The sequence below is a fragment of the Octopus sinensis genome, linkage group LG2, assembly GCF_006345805.1.
Source record: "Octopus sinensis linkage group LG2, ASM634580v1, whole genome shotgun sequence".
In the NCBI taxonomy this organism is placed as follows: Eukaryota; Metazoa; Mollusca; class Cephalopoda; order Octopoda; family Octopodidae; genus Octopus; species Octopus sinensis.
Window position 1 is genome coordinate 60,782,801 of NC_042998.1, and position 21,038 is coordinate 60,803,838.

Below are 21,038 nucleotides of genomic sequence, written 5' to 3' on the forward strand. Positions count from 1 at the left end.
CCTGTGAAGATGGTGGTGTTGGAGAGGTATGGGCAAGTGCGGTAGCGTGAGTGGGAGGAGGGGAACAAGCCAGGTTGGGAGGTAGGGTTAGGGAAGAAACTGTGGACCAGGAGGTCATGTAGGTTGTGGGCTCGTTTGAAGGAGGGGAGGGGTAGGTTGGAGACGATGTGCGAAGTGGAGGGGTTGGACTGGAATCACCGGAAGGTTTGGAGAATGGAGATTTGGAGAGGCAGGGTGAAGGTGTGGTAGGTGAGGGGAAACAGGAACTGGTAATGGCAGGGCAGGTGCAGAAAGCAGAGGCATGGTCCATGGAATGTGCTCTGGCAAGGGTGGTGTGGATAGTGATGAAGAGATATCCATGAAGTTTGAAGTAGTGACCCATGAGTTGACACTGAGTCTCAAAGTCATGGTTGTCACTGCAGAGTCTGCGCAGACGGAGGAATTGGGAGTAGGGGATGGAGAGCTTGGTGTGAGTCAGTGTATTAGTAGTGCATGGAGGTGGTGAGAGTGGAGTAGTGTATGTTGACCAAAATGTCGAGAAAGGCGACAGAAGTGTTGAAAATAGGGCAGGAGAATTCAAGGGCAGAATGGAAAGATGGGACAAAAGAGAGGAAGTAGTCTAGTTGTTTGTGGGAGAGCGAAATCACACTGATACAGTCATCAATATAACGCCCGTATAGTTCAGGAGTGGGACCAGTGAATCTTAAAAATATTTGGGCCTCAGTATAGCCAATAAACAGGTTTGCATAGTTGGGGCCCATTCCCGTTCCCATGGTCACTCTCGAGACCTGTTGGTAAAACGCCCCTGCAAATGAGAAGCAGTTGAGGGAGAGAACAAGTTTAGCCAGACGAAGAAGTGTGGATGTGGTTAATACTTGGACATGGTCATAATTTGCCAATTAAACACACACACACACACACGCACACACACACACATTTGGTCTTTACTTCAGCTTTATTATTATTATTATTTTTGTTTCTATGTCAAAGCTCTTTTGTTACACATTGTGTGAACTCTTCAATGATGTTTTATCCCATGTGTCTTCTTGTATGTTTAATTGACAAAATATGACCCTCTTCAACACTTGATTTCACATCAAGAATCTTGCGAAACACGTACATAAATGTAGCAAAGGCCTACAGTTATCTGTGAAACATGCGCATTATGTAGCACTCAGCATAATAATGTATCTAATTTTACTATAGATTTGTATAGATTAGCTGCAGGCAGGGCACATGGTTTTGGGTTTAGTTCCACTGCAAGCATGGTACCTTGGGCAAGTGTCTTCTACTATAGACCAACCAATGCCATATAAATGAATGTTTCCATGAAAACTGGAAACCTATTGTGTGTGTGTGTCCTGTCCCTACCATCACTTGTCAACTGGTGTTGGTTTGTTTGCATCTGTAACTTGGTAGTTAGCTGAAAGAGGTTAATGAAATAAATGCCAGGCTCTTTTTTTTTTAAAAAGGGTTGGTTTGTTCAGTTAAACCATTCAAGGTCTGCTCCAGCATGGCTAAGGTCCAGTCACTGAAATGTATGTAAGGAAAGCTAAAAGATTGAAAAGCATCTTTTTCTTTCTTCATTTTGCTCTTTACTTCCTACATAAGTTTTCTCAGGCAGTTTTTAGGTGTGGCTCTAAAAAGAATTACTACCACAGATAACAGAATGCGTAAGATGTTTATCTCTACCATTTCTGTGCTTAAATCAGAGATTGTTTGTAGAGTTCCTGTTTTACTTCAGCCCAAAACATCTATTACGTAATTAATGATCCAGTTTGAAGTCACTGAGAAATTGTCATTCATATTTATCTTGAATCTGAAAATGATCTTGTCTGAAAATTGAGCTCATCCCTACAAAAGGAGTACAAAATTCACTGCAAAACTGGAAGGTTTATTATATAACATGAAGTAGGGTTTGATTGAGAAGGAACAGGAGAAGAGGAATCCCTTAAATGTAATTATTTAATGTTGTATTATAAATCATCTCAGTGAGTTACATCATGTTTTATAAAGAATGAGAATGTGATATGCTCATTCATATGATAGATGTAATATTCCAGAGATAAAGATAGATAATGTAAGATAAAAAAAAGAAACATTGAATGAAGACATTTCTGAGGCAGGCTTGAAGAAAACATTAAACTTGGTTGTATGTGGGCTGATATTGAAAGATGTTTGCTCCGTTCTAATAATAGCTTTCATACAACTTAGTTGTATGAAAGCTAGCTAAGTCGTCATTATGTATGTCATTTTTGTTTTCGACTTATTGAAGCTCAAATTTTCTGAGTCATGAACATAACCCAGCACAGAAATAGGATCTTTTTACCTTGTTTCAGTCTTTGGACAATGACCCTGCAGGAGTACCGCTTTGATGAGTTTAGTAGGGCAAATTGACCCCAGTACTTATTTTTCAAAGTCTGTTACTTATTCTGTTGGTTTCTTTTGCCAAACTAAGTTATGGGGGTGTTAACAACACAACAAGACTTCTCAAATGGAGGTGAGGACAAACAGTCAATTTCTTTATTAATCATGAGGTTGAGAAAAAAAGGGGATGATATGAGGACAGACAAAACAATGAGACGAAACGTATGAATAAACAAACTACAGAAATGTAACCACATGTGGACAGTCAGTGATTTTCCTTTTTCCTTCTTCTCTAGACTAGTCTCTTTCTCCTTTCCAACAAAGAAGCATGCTCAAAACGTTAAACTCTCTCCTTTCACCAAGCGTGAAACTAATATAATTCTTGTGCACATTCTCATGTTTATTTTTTTTCTTTTTGTTTTTTATTCAATTTTTTTTTATTGTTTGGTCGTTTAATTGATTATACACACACAGACACACACACACAAGGGGGTGGGGTGCTGAAAACGTCTTCACTTTAAGGGTATCATGAAAGGCCAGATTGGAGGCCCAACCTTCTGAATCCTTTTACAAGGCTTAGAAAAACTGAAGGACCACTGCAATGAGTGTGTGAATCTGAGAGGGGAATATGTTCAATAAAATCATAATTAACTGATCCTCCTGTATTTTCTTTTACCCAAAGCCAGAAACTTTTCAGCACCCCTTGTGTGTGTGTGTGTGTGTGTGTATGATCATCATCACTATATATACAGTCAACAGATGAGGTCCAGAGATTCTTAATATAGAAAACACTTCGTAGCACTTAAATGATTTGAACCTACACTCCTATATTTTTACCAGGGACCAAGTCCACAATTTTCTTTATTAATATATAAATATCTTTATTTTTATACTTGAATAATCATCTTCAGGAAATGTTCTCTTTGCTTTCCTTCTATTTACATGTGTACATGTATATGTATTTTATATATTAAAACCAAGCAGTTTTATTTATGCACATAATTCTCTCTCTTTCTCTGTCTGTCTCTCTCTCTGCATTCTCTCTCTGTCTCTCTATCCTAATGACTTCTATTCCACTGCACTAGCTTGTTACATATCAGCAAAACACTTCATTTCACATTACTCCAGTCCACTCATCTGCAAATTAGTTAATCCTGCAATGGTGTCCTGTTCAAAGGAAATGTTAATGATGTTGGTCACTTATACACCATGGAAACTGAGTAACTGACCCCATGAGTTCTAGGACTCAAGGCATTAATGTCTATGGGACTTACTTTGCTTTACTTCCCTTTATCTTAGCCATCTCTCTGGTATTCTCTCCCTACCCATGTTTTTCTTGCAGGTGTTGATTTACTGATGTTCAAGCTGAACATTTACTTTATTGATTTCACCAGCCTCAAACAGCCTGTGATAGTCACATGACACTATTTCCACACTTTGCCAGTAACATACAATAAAACAATATGAACTAGAGGCTAGCTGTAATGAAGACCTATATCATCTTCTTGATAATAAAAGCAGATGTTGAGAAAAAAGACTATCGCTGTGTAAAAGAAGATCCTATTTAATGTTACTTCTCAGACATGGTTTTCAGTCCCGTGTCAGCTGTGATCCAATACAACTATAATCAAAGGCTCATTTTAGGTATTGCTGTGTGGTTAAGAGGCTCACTTTGCAACCGCATGGTTTCACATTGAACCCTAAATGCCCTACTGCACAGCACCTTAGGCAAAGGTCTTCTACTAATGCCTCAGGCCAACTAATGCCTTGTGACTAAATTTGATAGACAGAAACAGTGTTGAAGCCTATCCTGTGCATGTGCATCTTTGTGTTTGTCCACCATTCATTGCTTAACAACTGCTGTTGGTTTGTTTATGTCTCAGTGACTTAATAGTTTGGTCAATAGAATATGTACCAGACTTCAAAAGTAAGTGATGAAGTTGGCTTGTTCAACTAAACATTTCAAAGTAGTGCTCCAGTATGGCTGCAGTACAATACTGAATTAAATAAAAGATTAAAAAAAACCACTATATCTAGTATTATAGTAGCCATAGTCCTTCCTTTTCCTATGATGGCTTTGTTTGGCCTAGGACTATAGTAAGACCCAAGGTGTTTAGAAAACAAGTTTAATAATAATGGTTTCTGATATAGACTCAAGGCCAGCAATTTTGAGGGTAGAAGTTAGTCAGTACTCTTCATTCCACTACTTGACAGGAATGAAAGGCAAAGTTGACCCTGGTAGGATTTGAACTCAGAACACAAAGAACTGGAAGAAATACTGCAAGGAAATAATTATATCAATACTTTTATGTTTTGTTTTTACTTTCTCTAATTCAGCTTTCCTATAATTAATTTCTCATCAGCATTGATAAATTTCTCATTTTATTGTTTTGCCCTTTCTGTTTTTTTAACCCAAAAGAATAACAGCAATCTGTAGATGCTGGAGTGTAATATAGTAGAACGGACACATATCAACGATGGTGAGGTACTTTCCAGGTTATATACTTTATCTATTTACTCAGCTGTTGGGTTTAGTGTTTTATGGCCAATGTTAGCTTTAATATGGATTTCTGGCTTTTTTTGCACACAGGTAGCATAAACATACAAATTAGATACCTCACATCAAACACAAACTGTAATGAAAATCTGGCCTCCTTCAGTCATTAGAATGCAGCAACTACACATGTGGAGAAAACCTATATCCTTTCTATGTTTGAACTGTAAGCAACTAAAGCCATCAAGAAGCTACATATTTAGATGTAACTATGAGGATTTCATGGCTTGTCAATGTGCTGTGTCCTATTTCTGATTTTGTTTCTGCTTTTCTGAATTAAACTTGCTCTCCCAGGAAACTCTGTAGTAAAATCTTTACTGAAACCATTCTCTTAAGAAGGCATCCCTCCGAGACTACTCTTATAGCATATATATATAATGTGTGTGTGTGGTTAAGAAGCTTACTTTCCAACTATGTGAGTTCAGGTTCAGTCCCACTCTGTCGCATGGGAAAGTGTCTTCTATACTTCTGGGTAGACCAAAGCCTTGCGAATAAATTTGGTAGTCTGAAACTGAAAGAAACCCATATGTGTCTTACCATCACATGATGGTAGTAAACAAGTGTCATTGTCATGTGTTGTTTATTTCCAGTGTTCTATAGATAACATGTCTGGCCTTTGGAAAATATTACCTTGCTTGGTTATAGTTGGTGACAGGAAGGGCATCTGGCTATAAAAAAATCTGGCTCACCAAATTCTGTCTGACCCATTCAAGTATGGAAAAGTGGATATTAAATTATGATAGTGCCCATGGGATGCCATGTAAAAGCACTCAACACACTCCGTAAAGTGGTTGGTATTAGGAAGGGCATCCAGCCATAGAAACCATGCCAAAACAAACTGGAGCCTGGTGCAGCTCCCTAGCTTGCCAGCTCTGGTCAAACCATCCAACCCTTGCCAGCTTGGAAAATGGACATTAAATTATTATATATATATATATTATATATATATATATATATATATATAAAACAATCCAGTGTCTAGGCTTCTTCTTCAAAACTAGAAAATATTTCAGGTCTGGTTAATTGACAGTTCTCTGAAAAAAAAAAATCATTGAAATATTGACCACATCTGAAAGACGACCATTTGAATGATAGAAAAAGAATCACTGCAACCACAAATCCACAAGCACTGTTTCATATATTGGTAGTCTTTGGTCTTCTGCATTTCTTTCTTTCTAATAATCGTCATCGTCATTTAACATCCATTTTCCATGCTAGCATGGGTTTGTCAGTTTAACATGTTCGAGTAAGCAGCAGGGCTGTGCCAAGCTTCTGGGTCAGCTTTGGCACGGTTTCTACAGTTGGATGCCTTTCCTAATGCCAACTACTTCACAGTGTGTGCTGGGTGCCTTTTTCATGCCATTGGCACTTGTGAGATTGCCATGTAACTTGCAAGGTAAAAAAGAAGTGTTTGGGGTGGTAGTTTGAACATTACTGGGTGGGAGGAATATTTATACCAGCTTTTGCAAGTTTAAAGTGTGATTGAGGGACAAGCACAGGTGTCTTGCTATAGAGGAAGACCACATGGCTACTCCACATTATAAAAGGTGGGTGAGCAACTGAGAAAATGGTAGTGATGGGGGGGGGGGGGGCGACAGAGCGAACTCTCAAGGTATGAGAGGGTGAGCTTAAGAGATGATGTGGACCATATATAACTAACTGCATTTTAAAGAATATCTTCTCAAACCTGAAACTGCTTTATATCTGATTAACGGCTGATCCTACACTAAAAAGGCACAAGTGTAAGCACTAACCTTCATGTCTGATTATCTGCTGATCCTATACTAAGAAGGCACAAGTGCAAGCTCTAACAGATGTATTCTTCACATATGTTACAGAGCAGCTGTTACTTATTAATACTAAGTTAAACGACCACCCCCTCCTCCAAGCTGTTCATCTGATTGATAAACTTTTGCTCACCAACACATTATACCCACTAGCATATTGACTTGCTTGATTCTTTTTCTGTTTTCGCTTCTGCTTTTATAATGGTTTCTGCTTTTTCTGAACTAGTAAATTGTGTGCTACCTAATGCACTGCCTCTTCCTCTCTCTCTCTCTCTCTCTCTCTCAAAAAAATCTGCACTAAATGCTTTACCAAAACTTTTCTCCATGGAATGCATCACTCTCCACAATTATGCATGATGATGATGGTGATATCAATTTTCAGAAATTTCAATCTAAACAACAATCACATTGATCTTGACAGTATGTGTACATCTGTAAGAGCTTTGAGTACTGGCTTTCTCCAGTTTTTAATGTAAAATAATTCTAATATTGGCACCAGACCAGCAAGAGTCAATTACATCAACCTCAGTGTTCAAGTGACATTCATTTTATCAACCCCAAAAGGATGAATGGCAAAGTTGAACTCAGAACATAAATAACTAGAAGAAATGTCACTAAGCACTTTGCCCGACATAGTAATAACTCTGCCAGCTTGCTGCCTTAATAACAATGGCAATAATAATAATAATGATTTTCTTTCATATATTTTTCAAAATGGACAATATTTGTTAAACCAACATTTCAATTAAGAATATCTCATTAAAAGAGCAAGTTGTTCAATTCTCCAACAGGAAATTTATCAAGTTTGTAGTGTAGTATCTTCTGGGTGGGTGGGGCATCACTCCACTGGCTCTAATTGCAAATTCTTTGATTCAAATAATATTGCTCAGTCTGTGTATAGTAGCTATTATAAGATCTGGTTGGACAAAGATAGTAAAAATGCATTAATTAAAAGCTATTAAATGACTGCTTTATTAGCATTTGATGTGTATTGCCATTTCTTTTCTTTAGAAAGTTCCTTCAAATATTAATATCTTTTACATTATTAATGATATTTAAGGAACTGAAGTGGTAAAAGATTTTATTTCAATATTCTGTTTGATAAGTTGAGAGAAAGAAGGTGCCTTTAGTCTCTCTCAGACTAGTGAAACTAATGTAGTTAATATTCAGTTGTATGTTTGTAGGAAAAGTGTTGGAGAGGTTGGGGTTGGGTGAATTTCCAAGGAATTCTAGGGGAGAAGGATTGGGTAAAATATTTTATACAGCATCTCAGTTAAAATACAGTAAGAGTAGTAAAAGAGATGGATTGGGCTTGTATGGAGAAGTTGTTCAATTAACTAGTTGAAAGGAATCTGAGACTGTTGTATTAGCAGTAGACGAGGCAAAAGCGAAGTCCACACAGTTGTGATCTAGACTGTATTGTTTTGGTAATTGAATTACTACAAGATAGTGAAAGGAGTTTCTTTTTCTTGTAGCCTAAGGTACATGGGTGTATAAGCAGTTGCCACACTATCTCATGCATACAAACACTTCTCTGATGTAGGTCTTCTTTTTTTTATTGGATTAGTCACAGGAGGCTGAACAATGCATAGTTGTTTCCCAACCCTTTGTAATTGGGGGTGAAAGGGAACAAGTCATCTTTAGACCAGAGTCGTGGCAACAAAGTGGATTTTGATAATGGTGCTAAACTAGATCAGATGAGTCTACTACAAAAAAAAAAAACAGTAATGGTCCTTCCTATAGGATCTTGAACAATTTTTGTCAATCAAATTTGCTTTAGGAAGCTTTGGTTGATCTGAGTTGGATCACACACTAATGTACCATATAGTCGCAAAGTGAGCTTCTTAACCACTTAACTACACTTGTGCCCATTACTTGAAGAGTACATGTTAGTTTTTTAGTTAACATGTTTTCATTTAGTATTATTATTTTAGTAATGTCACTGTTTAGATCCTGGGTAAGGAAGCACACATTTCTTATTGCAACAACTTGCTAAGAATGGAGAAGAACTGCATTTGGACCACTAAATCATACAACTAGGTACTTAATTTTTGTAAGGTAATCCCAGTTAGCTCTGCCATCATACTCTTGATGAAACCTACAACTGACTATGTTACATGTAAACCTTCCTCCAACTTTAGTATGAGCAGTGTCCAGATTTCGGATTGGACACAAAGGGTTCCCATTCTAAAGATTATGACTATCAGGATCCATTAAAGGAGATTTGGTTCCTCAGTGACTCAAGTAATTCTGTGCTTTATGTGGCTAAATCAAATTTTCTCATGTGACAATAATATATCATTGTGATCTCCGTGACTGTTCTGAATATATGCAACATGAGGCTATTTATTACCAACACAGTGAGACAAGCATAAAGACCACTTTTTGTTACAAGTTTGTACAAGTTTATACTTTGGTAGCCTAATATATACCAAATTCCATAATTCAAGTCCTTAATCATTCAGTCAACAAAACTGTATAAAAGAAAAAAATGTTTTGAATTGCTAATCATAATTTATAATATATATCACAGTATTTGTTTTGTTGTTTGACATACACTACCATAAAGGATAGGCTAAGCAAACTGCAATTACCTCTAGGATAATAAGGCAATAGTGAGAATAAGTATGTTGATTTCTGCCACTTAATTGGCCCTCTGTTACTTTATAGCAGGACCCCCCCCCCCCCCAAAAAAAAAAAACAACAAAAAACATTACAGTTGATTGTTTTAATTATCAAGAGTGGCGGCAAAGAATAAATGAAGAATGTAATTCTATGTTTTATCAGCATTTCAGTCCATGACTGCTAGATTGTTGAGTTGTATTAATATTATGAAATAACCATTCGGCCAAGGAAGCATACAAACAAAATGACCATGATAGTTATAGCTGGACTAGTATAATATGGTTAATATTTACAACTAGTTGACCAAATGTCTAGGCTCCCTTTCCTGAGAGAAGTAATTACACCTTTTTTCTTTTTTTTTTTTTTTGCATGGCTGCATGTTTTTACTCAATGATCTTACCACACACACACACACACACACACACACACACACTTATTCTTTTCAAATATATCTACAAAGGAAGAGCTGACCACAATGACACAAATTCTAAAGAAAAATTGATGATAGTAGTAGTAATAATAATCCCTTCTCCTGAAGGCACAAGGTCTGGAATTTGTGGGGAGGGGGAGAGTCGATTATATCAACCCCAGAACTTGACTGGTACTTAATTTATTCATCCCGAAAGGATGAAAGGCAAAGTTGACCTTGGCCATCATCGAGATAATAATAATAATAATAATGATAATTTTAGTAATAGTAGTAGGATTATTAATTGTGAAGTATTACCAAATCTGGGTTGGGAAATTTTCTTATGCAATATTTCTTTGCAATAATGGCTGCTAATTCAACCTAGGTCTGGTCTTTGATTTATTAAAGTTTCCTTCTAAAATTAGGAAGAAAATATTAAGTTACGACAGTTACCTTATGCTACATTATATTTATGTATAACATTGCGTCTTACAACATAAAATGTTAAAATGAATTGCTTTTTCCTCTGTGTGTGTGTGTAAATTTTTATTCCTGTTAAAAGATATATTTTATCTTTTTTAATTATATTTTCTATGTAAATTACTATTATATTTGTGCTTGTAAATGTAGATCAGCTCATTGAAGGCACAGGGTAATTAGGTATTGAAAACTTAATTCAAATCTAATTATGTTTTCTATCGTGCTTTTTTACTGATCAGATTTCTTCTTTTTATTCAATATAAACTGATAGTCTCTCTCTCTCTCTCTTTCTCTCTCTCGCATATATATTTTTGTTTCAGTCATTTGACTGGGGCCATGCTGGAGCAGCACCTTTTAGTCGAAGGATCGACCTTAGGATTATTCTTTGTAAGCCAAGTACTTATTCTGTCAGTCTCTTTTTCTGAACCACTAAGTTATGGGGACATAAACACACCAACATCAGTTGTCAAGCAATGGTGGTGGGGACAAACACAGATACAAAGGTACACGCATAAATACACACACACACACACAAAGTAACAAACTGAGGAAAAGAAATCCTTCAAAGGGGTCTTAAACATCCAATTCACTGGTATGTCAGTTGGATACCTCTTTGAATTAGCTGCCATTATTGCAAAGAAACATTGCATAAGAAAATTTTCCAACCATATAATGGAGATATAGCATTAATATAATTTATTATCTGCAAAAAACTAACCTATTCTCTTACAGCAGTTTCAGTTTAGCCTAAAAGATTAAATTACAATAATTAAATCATTGTATTATGCAAAATCCCATCAGAGGGGTAGAAAAGATATACTGTTAGGTTATTAGGCGTTGTGTTTTCAAATCTCATATGATGAGCTTCTTTCCATTTCTGTCTACCAGATCTGCTCACAAGGCTTTGGTTGGCTGAGGATGTAGTGGAAGACACTTGCTCAAGGTGCTATGCAGTGGGACTAAACTTGGAACACGTGGTTGGGGGGCAAGCTTTTTACCACACAGCCATGCCTCTGTGTGTGTGTGTATATATATATATATACATATACATATATAGGGTTATCAGATTAGTTTATTATTTGTTGTACTCAGCACTCCATGATATGTATGGAAAGAGGTAAAATCTTTTCAAATTTTAAAAACAAACAAAAGTTGCACAGGAAGAATATAGCTACAAAAACGAACATAAAGCACTTTAATAAAAATGTTTATGTTAATTCAAATGTTGTTCAAATAGATTAAAATAAACAGGAAATGGAACAAACTTATCTGTTTAACCTGATACACACACACTTTTAAAGGCTTCAGCTTTCTTTACTAAAACGCCTAAAATAAAACAATTGTAAAACCATTCCTAAAATCTCAAATATATCTGGAAGTACATGACAACATCAATTCTGATCGAAATAAAACTAGTACATGAACAAGTCAAGATTTGGCAGTTGAAGTTTCACAGTAAGCCTTTCCTAAGGCAAGTGACCGAGCCTCATTGGACAGTTAAACTGAGATGCCATACATAACCAAAGCTACAACCCATCAGCTTGATGGACCAACCTCTCTCATTGCTTGACCTACTAGAATAGCAGCCAAATCTCTTTCAAATCTAAGCCTACCATTAAAAGAAAAAAATGTTTCTATGTACACTGTCTCTGGAAATACGATGGAGGGGGTTACAGCTGGAATAGCTTTAATCGTTAGTGTCAACATGGGCTAAACAACAAACATACTGAGGTAATATGATGAAAACTCAACAGCACTGCCACTCTGGGTCTGAAACCATGCATGCAGAGAATGTGTGTGAAGCATACTGGAAGTACGACCGTCAAACTGTGTTACTGATTAATATTTGTATAGTAACAGAAACTAAAATCCACTTGTTCAATAATTAAAAAAAATGAAAATTAAAAGCTGCTAAAATTATAGTCAGTATCAAATACACACACACACGCACACAAACTCTAGTACCCACTCATTCATTCATGCACTTGAGCTCTCTCATCTACCTCTCTCCCTCTCTTGCTTTTCCCTTGCCTTCTCTTTCTCTCACACCTATCCACTTGTTCACTCCCACTCACATATGACATTTGAGCACTCACCCTACTACTCATCCACCTTCTCCATTCACTCCTTCATTCTTCCTTTTTTTCGTTTCAATTTTATAGTTCTATAATTAAACTAAAATAGAAGAAGCAATAGCATTGAGTTTCTTAATATAACCAACAAGGCAATGAAGAAGCAGCTGAATCTCCTTCTAAATCACATCCTATCATGTTAAAAATTGGAAGGGCTTATTGAATAAGGTCTCAGAGGTCCCTAGAAAGACAGGATGTTTCTAGCTAGAATGCTTTTGATGATAGGCCTATTTAGTTAGGGTTGAGCTAAGGTTAAACAAGACATACTATCTAAAAACTCCAATTTCCAACTCAGTCATTGTTGCCTGACAATTGACATAAATTGTTTTCCGCCAAAATATAATTATGGTCCAGTAATTATATATTACATACTAATTTTAGCCTTTGCATTTAAGCATAAAGAATGCTAGCAATTTTCTCATTCAGCTGGATTTTTTTGGTGTTTTTTATTTTTGATTAAAAAAAGTCTTTCCTTTTTTTTTTTTTTTTTTTTTCAAGACAATTAAGAAATTACAACCAAATTACTTTTATAAAGAAAACAAAAGTATATAGTTAGTTAAGTGATGGAGAAGAAAATAGAAAGAGTCTGATATTTCGTTAGTATAATGAACATCATTACCATTTTAATGTCCATTTTTCCATGCTTGCATGGGTTGGACAGAGCTTGTTGAGGCAGAATTTTTACAGCCAGATGCTCACATCTGTTTTTAAGCAAGATGGTATTCCCCATGACTGAACATGTTTTCATGAAATATTAGAGGCAGATGACGCTGCTTGTGTGACATTGGTGCTTGTTTGTAGCTGTCTGACACTGTCAGGACAGGAAGACACAAACCTATTTACACACACACACTTCAGTTTCTGTGTACCAAATCTATTCACAAGGCTCTTTAGTGGTGGCCCAGGGTGCCATGTGGTGGGGGTGGGCCTGAAACCATGTGGTTGGGCAGTGGGCTTCTTACCCACATAGCCATGCCTATGAATATATTATTTTTTTATTTATAATTGTAAGATTTCTTATAAAGGTTTCTTTTGACATGGCTAGTTTTCTTTTCTTTTTTTTTGGTATTTTTGTGGATAATAAGCAAAATTAGTTTTACATATTAAAACTAATGATCTCTCTTTTAGAAAAAACTTAACTTGAAATGTCAGGCATAGGTGCAAGAGTGGATGCGTGGTAAGGAGCTTGCTTCCCAACCACATGGTTCCGAGTTCAGTTCCACAGCATGGCACTTTGGGTAAGTGTTTTTTGCTATAGCCTTGGGCAGACCAAAGCCTTGTGAGTGGATTTGGTATGTGGAACTGAAAGAAGTTCATTGTGTATATACATATATGTGTGTGTGTATGTATTCGTGTCTGTGTCCCCTACCATCACTTGACTACCAATGTTGGTATGTTTACATCCCTGTAACCTAGCAGTTTGGCAAAAGAGACTGATAGAATAAGTACTAGGCTTACAAAGAATAAGTTCTACATTTAAGAGATGAGGAATTATGTACATTATTTACATTTGACGGATATTTGTCCTTATCTTGTTTGTTAACACATTTCGGCTGATATACCCTCCAGCCTTCATAAAGTGTCTTGGTGAAAATTTTGAACCTGGGTTCTCATTCCTAAGGTATTTTTCGATATTATTATTATTATTCAGGTCACTGCCTGGCATCGAACTCAGAATCTTGGGGTTAGTAGCCCACACCCTTAACCACTACACTATATGCCCGTAGGTAACTATGGAGTGAATTTTAGGGCTTATAAATCTAATATTTTCCTATCCTTCCTTAATACTGGTTCCCATATGTTACTCATATCTGCACTCGGTCTGCTTAGGAGGTTGTTGTGTCCTAGCATATGTGTTGCTTCTTTTAGTTTTCGTATTTTCCACTGGTCTATTATTTTAACTTCATCTCACAGGGGGAGGTGGTCTCCATTTTCCCATACATGATCAGTTATACCCAATTTATCAATATCTCCTCATTTCACAGCTTTGCGATGTTCGTCTACCTTTATTTTGAGGGTGTGGAATGTTTCGCCTTTGTATAACCTACCACAGCTGCATGGGGATGGAGTACATGCAGTCTTTGGTCATATTCTCTTCTATTGGTGGTTTTACTCGAAGGAGATATTTGCAAAGTGTTGTGTTACTCTTGAATACTGTCCTGATGTCTTATGAGCCTCATATCTTTTGTATCTTTTCTGAGAGGCCTTTCACATAGGGTAGACAGACAGTGGACAGTTTATTGGTTTCACCCTCTCTTTTCTTCATAATTAGAGTGGAGAGTATGCTTTTGGGGTAGTTGCTAATAGTGAAGGCACATGGCTCAGTGGTTAGAGCATCAAGCTTATGATCGTGAGGTTGTGAGTTTGAATCCCGGACTGGGCTGCTTGTTGCATTCTTGAGCAAGACACTTTATTTCATGTTGCTCCAGTTCACTCAGCTGTAGAAATGAGTTGTGATGTCACAGGTGCCAAGCTGTATCGGCCTTTGCCTTTTCCTTCGATAACACTGGTGGCATGGAGAGGAGAGGCCAGTATGCATGGGCGACTACTAGTCTTCTATAAAAAACCTTGCCCGGACTTGTGCCTCGGAGGATAACTTTCTAGGTGCAATCTCATGGTCAGTCATGACTGAAGGGGGTCTCAGCACGTTACTTAATAGATTGTTACTTAGCTTGAGCATTTTTTTCATGATGGATATCATGATCACTACTCATATTCTTTGCTCGATGTTTTAGGCACTGAGCAATCCCTCTCGTTATGCTGTATGGATGGTGAGAATTGAAGTTGAAGTATTGTCCAGTGAAGGTTGGCTTGCGGTATATGGATGTCCTGAATCCATACTTGGTGCATGTTATTAATATGTCCAGGAATGTTAGCTGATTGTCTTTTTCTTTTTCTATTGTGAACTGTATGGATGGCTTTATTGAGTTCACATGATCTAACAACACTTGGACATCTTCCTGGTGGGGCCAGAGTATAAAGGTTCATTAACATATCACAGCCATAGGGTTGGTTTTAGTGGTGTTGATCATAAAGCCAAATTCTCAAAGTATTCCATGTATATATTGGCTATTATCAGTGATAATGGTGAACCCATAGCTAAACCCTCTTGTTGATATATATCAGTGTCCATACTGAAGTAGGTAGTTTCTACACAGAAGGTCAACATTTCCATCAGGTTTTTTATTGGTATACTAGTGCGTTCTTTTAGATGGGTGTCTTTCACTAGTTTGTCTTGAATCACCAGTTGGGACTTTGGTGAACAGGCTTATCACATCTAGACTCACCATCTTGTTGGATTCAATGGGGGTATCCTTGATCAATTCTGTGAAGTGAGTGGAATTCTTCACGTACGATGTTGACTTTCCTGCTAATGGACTGATTATATCTACAAAGAAGTGGCTCAGTGGATGACATGCTGAACCTCTACAGCTCACTATAGGTCTTAATGGAATAGCATCCTTGTGAATCTTAGACCATACATGTGCAGTAGTTTACTGTAGTGTTGAGTCAGTTGTCTGTACTTCATTGGTGTAAAGTGATCTTTGTTCTTGATCAAGATCTGTGACAACTTTCTCTCTGTTTTCAGAGTTGGGTCTTTCTTTCCTCTGCTGCAGCTACCATCACTTATAAGACTTGCCAATTTTTTCAGAGTAGTCAGACTTGTTCATCACCACTGTAGCATTTCCCTTGTCTGCTTGAAGTATTATGATGGAATTGTCACTGTGTAGTCTTTTGATAGCGAACTTTTCTTCCTTAGTGATGTTTGGTTTGGGAAGTTTCACTTTTTCTAGTACCTGTCTCACTTTCCACCTTAGTTCATCTCCTTGAGATTTTGGTATCTTTATAGTTATCTCTTCAATAAGGGCTATTATGTCCAAGTATGGAATGTGCTTGATGGTTGTTGCAAAGTTGAGACTTTTGTTTAGTACTGCTTCTTCAGAACTTTCTAGATGTCGGCTACTTAGATTAATTACTGCTTCCACAGGTGGGTAATGAACTTCAGTTTTCATTCTCTGACTTTTGAGTTTCATAAACTTCTTAATCTGGCATGTCTTCACCATTTCAAATTCTTTCATGTATGACTTTTCTAGATCTTGTTTGATTCTCTTTTTATCATCATCTCTGGTTATTTTCCTAAGTAATGAAGATAACCTCTCTTTGATATAGTATTGTATTATCTAATCGGTACAGAGCCAACATTAGAATTCAGTGGAGACCTAGAGAAACTCCATCAAAAAGTAGCTTGTCTTTCAAACCATCTCACTTTCCTGTATAGATGTAGAGACTCAAAGCTAATACAATCTGGCTTGAAAATAATGTTAGAAAGAATAAGTCCTGGGGTTGATTTGTTTGACTAAAGGCAGTGCTCCAGCATGGCCACAGTCAAATGGCTGAAACAAGTGAAAGAAAGAATAAAGAATTGGAAATCAAGTCAGCCTAGTATTCTTTTTATTGGTCCATTCTAGTATAAAAAATACCTTCAGTAAGATTTGGTCTCAAAACACAAAGGAATTTTATGCAAAATCAAGTCAACATGCTGAGATTGTATGATGTTCTGAATTTTTTCACTGAAAAGTATAGAATAGTGATTTCCTGCATTAGTACAACAGTTAGTCAAATTGTTACACTACTAGTTGAGCACCAGGGTCAAAGTAATCAACTTACCCTTCCCTCAAAATTGCTGGCCTTGTGCCAAAATTAGGAAGTCATGAATGGATGGAAGTAAAGAAATTAGTGACATTCCTATCTTTCTCGAAAGGATTTTAACAATGTCAATAAAGAAAAAAAGCGAGATTTGGAAATGATGAATTGCAGTTACACCAACCAACACTAAATTGTGTTAATACTGACATTAAAATTCAACATCTGGATTTTAAGTGACTTTATTATCTATTGTTATCTGTGCTAAAGAAATAATGTCAAACTGTTATTCTATGAATATCCCAATTTATATGCTATCTAAATATTATTAGTCAGAAATAATACTCTTACAGTTTATGGATGTGTTTTCTCCAGAATCTTGTATCTAAAGTAGCATACATAAATATTGATTGACACAAAGCTGTGGATTTGTAAGAGAGATGTGTTTGCTTATGCTTTTTTTCTCCATGCTAGCATGGGTTAGATGAGTGTGTATTGAGGTATTGCTGCAATGTTTTACAGCCAATGCCCTTCCAGTCTAGTCCCTCTTAATTATATTTCAGGAAAATGGATTTTTTTTTAATGCCAGTTACCTTTGAAAGGGGATGTCAACAAATATCACCATTTTTTTGTTCAATGTGTTTTCTGTGAGGACATGGAATACACATCACACACACATACACATATATATTAGGCTTCTAAACTGTTTCCATCTGCCTATTCTACACTCAAGACATTAGTCAGCCTGAGGTTACTGTAGAAGACATTTGCCTAGCGTCCCATGTTGTGAGATAAAGATTGGCGACCATATTGTAAGAAATCCAATGCCATACCTAGGATTTATTTTATTAACCAAGGTGAGAAAAAAGGCAAAAATCTCCACCAGCTTTATTCAAACTTCAACTGTAAAGTATTTGATGTGGTACGCGTTTTCACTATTCCACTGCCCTACCATCATATATATATATATATATCAGGTCATCCCATAAGTTCTGTCTGAATTTTGAATAAAGAAAACAAGTGATCAAATGTTATAGTTAATTGAAATTTAGTCATCAATGTACTTTCCCTGATTATCTGTGACTTCCTTCCATCTATTTACAAGCTTTTTAATCCCATCAATGTAAAACTCTTTTGTTTTCAAAGCAAAGAACTCTGAAATGTCAGTTTTGACCTCCTCCTGGCTTGTGAAAGTTATGTCCCCCAAATGATTCTGTAAACTATGAAACAAATGGTAGTCTGAAGGGGCAAGGTCGGGAGAATAAGGTGGATGAGAAATTTTTTCCCAATCAAGTTCTTCGATCTTCTGTGATGTGATCTTTGCAGTGTGGGGTCGTGCATTGTCCTGATGAAAAATCACTCCTTTTGGATTCACTAAAGCGAGTCTTTTTTTCTCCAAAGCTTGGTTCAAACGCTCTAATTGCTGACAGTAGACTTGAGCATTGATTATTGCATTAGGTGGCAACAGTTTAAAGTGAATTACTCCTTTGCAATCCCACCAGATAGAGAGAAGAACTTTTTCTCCATGAAGTTCCCTTCTTGGTTGTGGTTGAGCTTTTTCCATTTTACCAAACCACTGTTTATGATGTTTAACATTTTGATAGAAGATCTATTTTTCGTCATCAGTCATAAGTCTATCCAAAAAGGGTGAAATGAGTTCGTGAGAATGGAGAGAAGAGCAGATGTCAACTCAGGATTTGCGGTTGCTTTTGGACAATTCATGAGGCACCCATTTTCCAAGTTTAGGAACCTGTCCAAGTCGTTTATTGCCAATTCTTCAACTGATAATGCAGGATTTTCTTCAAGTAATGCCTCAAGGAGCTTATCCTCAAACTCAACTGGACATCCTGTTTGATCTTCATCTTCAAGGTTGAAATCTCCACTTCTGAATTTTGCAAACCATCTTCTGCAAGTTCTTTCATTCAAGCATTCTTTCCCATAAACTGAGTGTATGTTTCAAATTGCTTTGACTGCAGAATTTCTTATTTTGTACTCATAAAGCATTATGTGCCTCAAATGCTCTTTGGATACTTCCATGTTAGAAAGGGTTTTAATCAAAGAAATTTTAATTCTATTATTCTATAAAATAATATTTAATTAGTTTAAATGTACACAAATGCATAAAAATAATTTTTAATTCCATTAGACATTCTAAAATACTATTAAATTTCATTCAATTCTAAAAAAGGTAAAACTGGACAGAACTTATGGGATGACCTGATATATACGTATATATAATCTAGATATTTGCAGTGGTTAGTTCAATTCCTGCATTGAGCTTGGAAAATCCACTCCATTATTCAGCCTTTCAGATCAATATTCCTCGATTCTCTCTCTCTCTCGCTCTCTCTCTGTTAATTGTCATTGGAACCATACAGGCTGCATATGACAGCTAGTTGAATTAAGAACAAAATAGTGTTTTCCTCTGTTGTCTGTTGGTCATGTGATATGCCCCTTGTCATTTCATGTTGTCATCTGACTGAATGTCATCTCAGTAAATTTATCTGATAACACCATTTGGTCTCTCTCTCTCCCTCCCCCTCTCTCCATTTCTCTCTTTTTTTTCCTTCCTGTTTTTCAGTTTTTGAACACCCACACAATGCATAAATACAATTTTATAATATATAATATTGATTTCCTTCTTAAAACCAGCTTTTGTACCAGGAAGATGTAATCAACTCCTGTGTATTACTGGTACTTGTTTTATCCCCTCAACTGCAATTATCTTTTGAGTTTTACTTTCATTTTCTTTTATGATTAAATTGCTGCTTACAACTTAGTATATTCATATAGGCATGGTTGTGTAAAATTTGTTTTCCAGTCGTCTGTTTTAGGGCTCAGTCCCACTGCAGAACACTTTGGGCAAGTGTCTTTTACTATAGCTCTGGGCTATAGTAATAGTAAGTGGATTTGGTAGATGGAAACTAAAAGAATCCCTGTGTGAGTGTGTGTTTGGAGGGAAGTTGTGGAAGAGGGAGTCCCAGGAAGAGTGGAACAAAGTATTGAAGGCTCATCTCAAAATGCTGAGCCTTACAAAGCCGATGACAGAGGACTGAGATATGTGTTACATTGTTGTAATCAAGAAGACCTGCCCACCACAGCAGAATTGATATCCGAAAACCAAGGTGCTACATAAAAAGCATTGATGTGGGTGCTGCTGCCATGTAAAACGTGGTTGGCGATAGGAAGGGCATCCAGCTGTAGAAATCAAGTGAAAACAAACTATGGAATGTAGTGTGGGCCCTGTCTTTGCCAGTTCCTGTCAAGCCATCCAACCCATACCAGCATGGAAAATGGACTTTAAATATTGATGACAATGATGATTATGTGTGTTATTCTCTTGACAACTCTAATAGTGTCATCATCATACAAGTTGTGTTATTCCTTTCCAATTTTCCATGGAAGCATGTCTGGCTACATGGAAATATTATACTGCTTGGAAGTAGATGAGAGTTGATGACAGTAAAGACAACTGGCTGTAGAAAATCTGCCTCATTGAATTTCATGTAGGCATAGAAAAGTGGCTGTTAAGACAGTAATAATACGTACGTGCACACATGCACACACACATGTATGTATGCATATATATATATATATATAATCATGATCATTGTTTTAACTTCCAATTTTCCTTTCTTGCAAGAGTCAGATGGTATTCATTGAGACAGATTTTCTACAGCCAGATGTCCTTGTCACTAACTCTCATTTCCCCTTAGCCAGATGTCTTTTCACAAAAGGCCAGAAATGAATGACATCACTTGTAGGGCAGTAACACTCACAACTATTGTGTGATGTGAAGAGAAAGTGGCACACACTCACACACACACACAAACACACACACACACACATATATATATATATATATATATATATATATATATATATATGTATGAAAAAAAGAGATATGCTGAGCTCCTTTCAGTTTCTGTTCACCAAATCCACTCACAATGCTTTTGTTGGCTTGGGCTTTTAGTCAGAGACACTTGCCCAAGGTACCACTCAATGGGATTGAACCCAGAACCATGTTTTGGAAGTGAAAT

At 36.7% G+C, this 21,038-nt stretch overlaps 1 protein-coding gene across 5 annotated transcripts in view; it reads left to right on the forward strand.

Moving 5' to 3' along the window:
* The window catches only part of LOC115228533 (protein FAM219A), an 87,694-nt gene that overhangs the window by 24,625 nt on the left and 42,031 nt on the right, over positions 1–21,038 (forward strand). Inside the window, exon 2 of one of the 5 annotated variants that reach the window (XM_029799113.2) lies at positions 4,787–4,847. The exons of 3 other annotated variants lie outside the window; for them this stretch is intronic. In XM_029799113.2, coding sequence (XP_029654973.1) covers positions 4,845–4,847 — 3 coding nt within the window. In that variant the 5' untranslated portion in view covers positions 4,787–4,844. Of the gene's footprint in view, positions 1–4,786; positions 4,848–9,499; positions 9,668–21,038 lie in introns of those variants that run through there. One more of the 5 variants, XM_036513655.1, reaches the window with a different exon arrangement.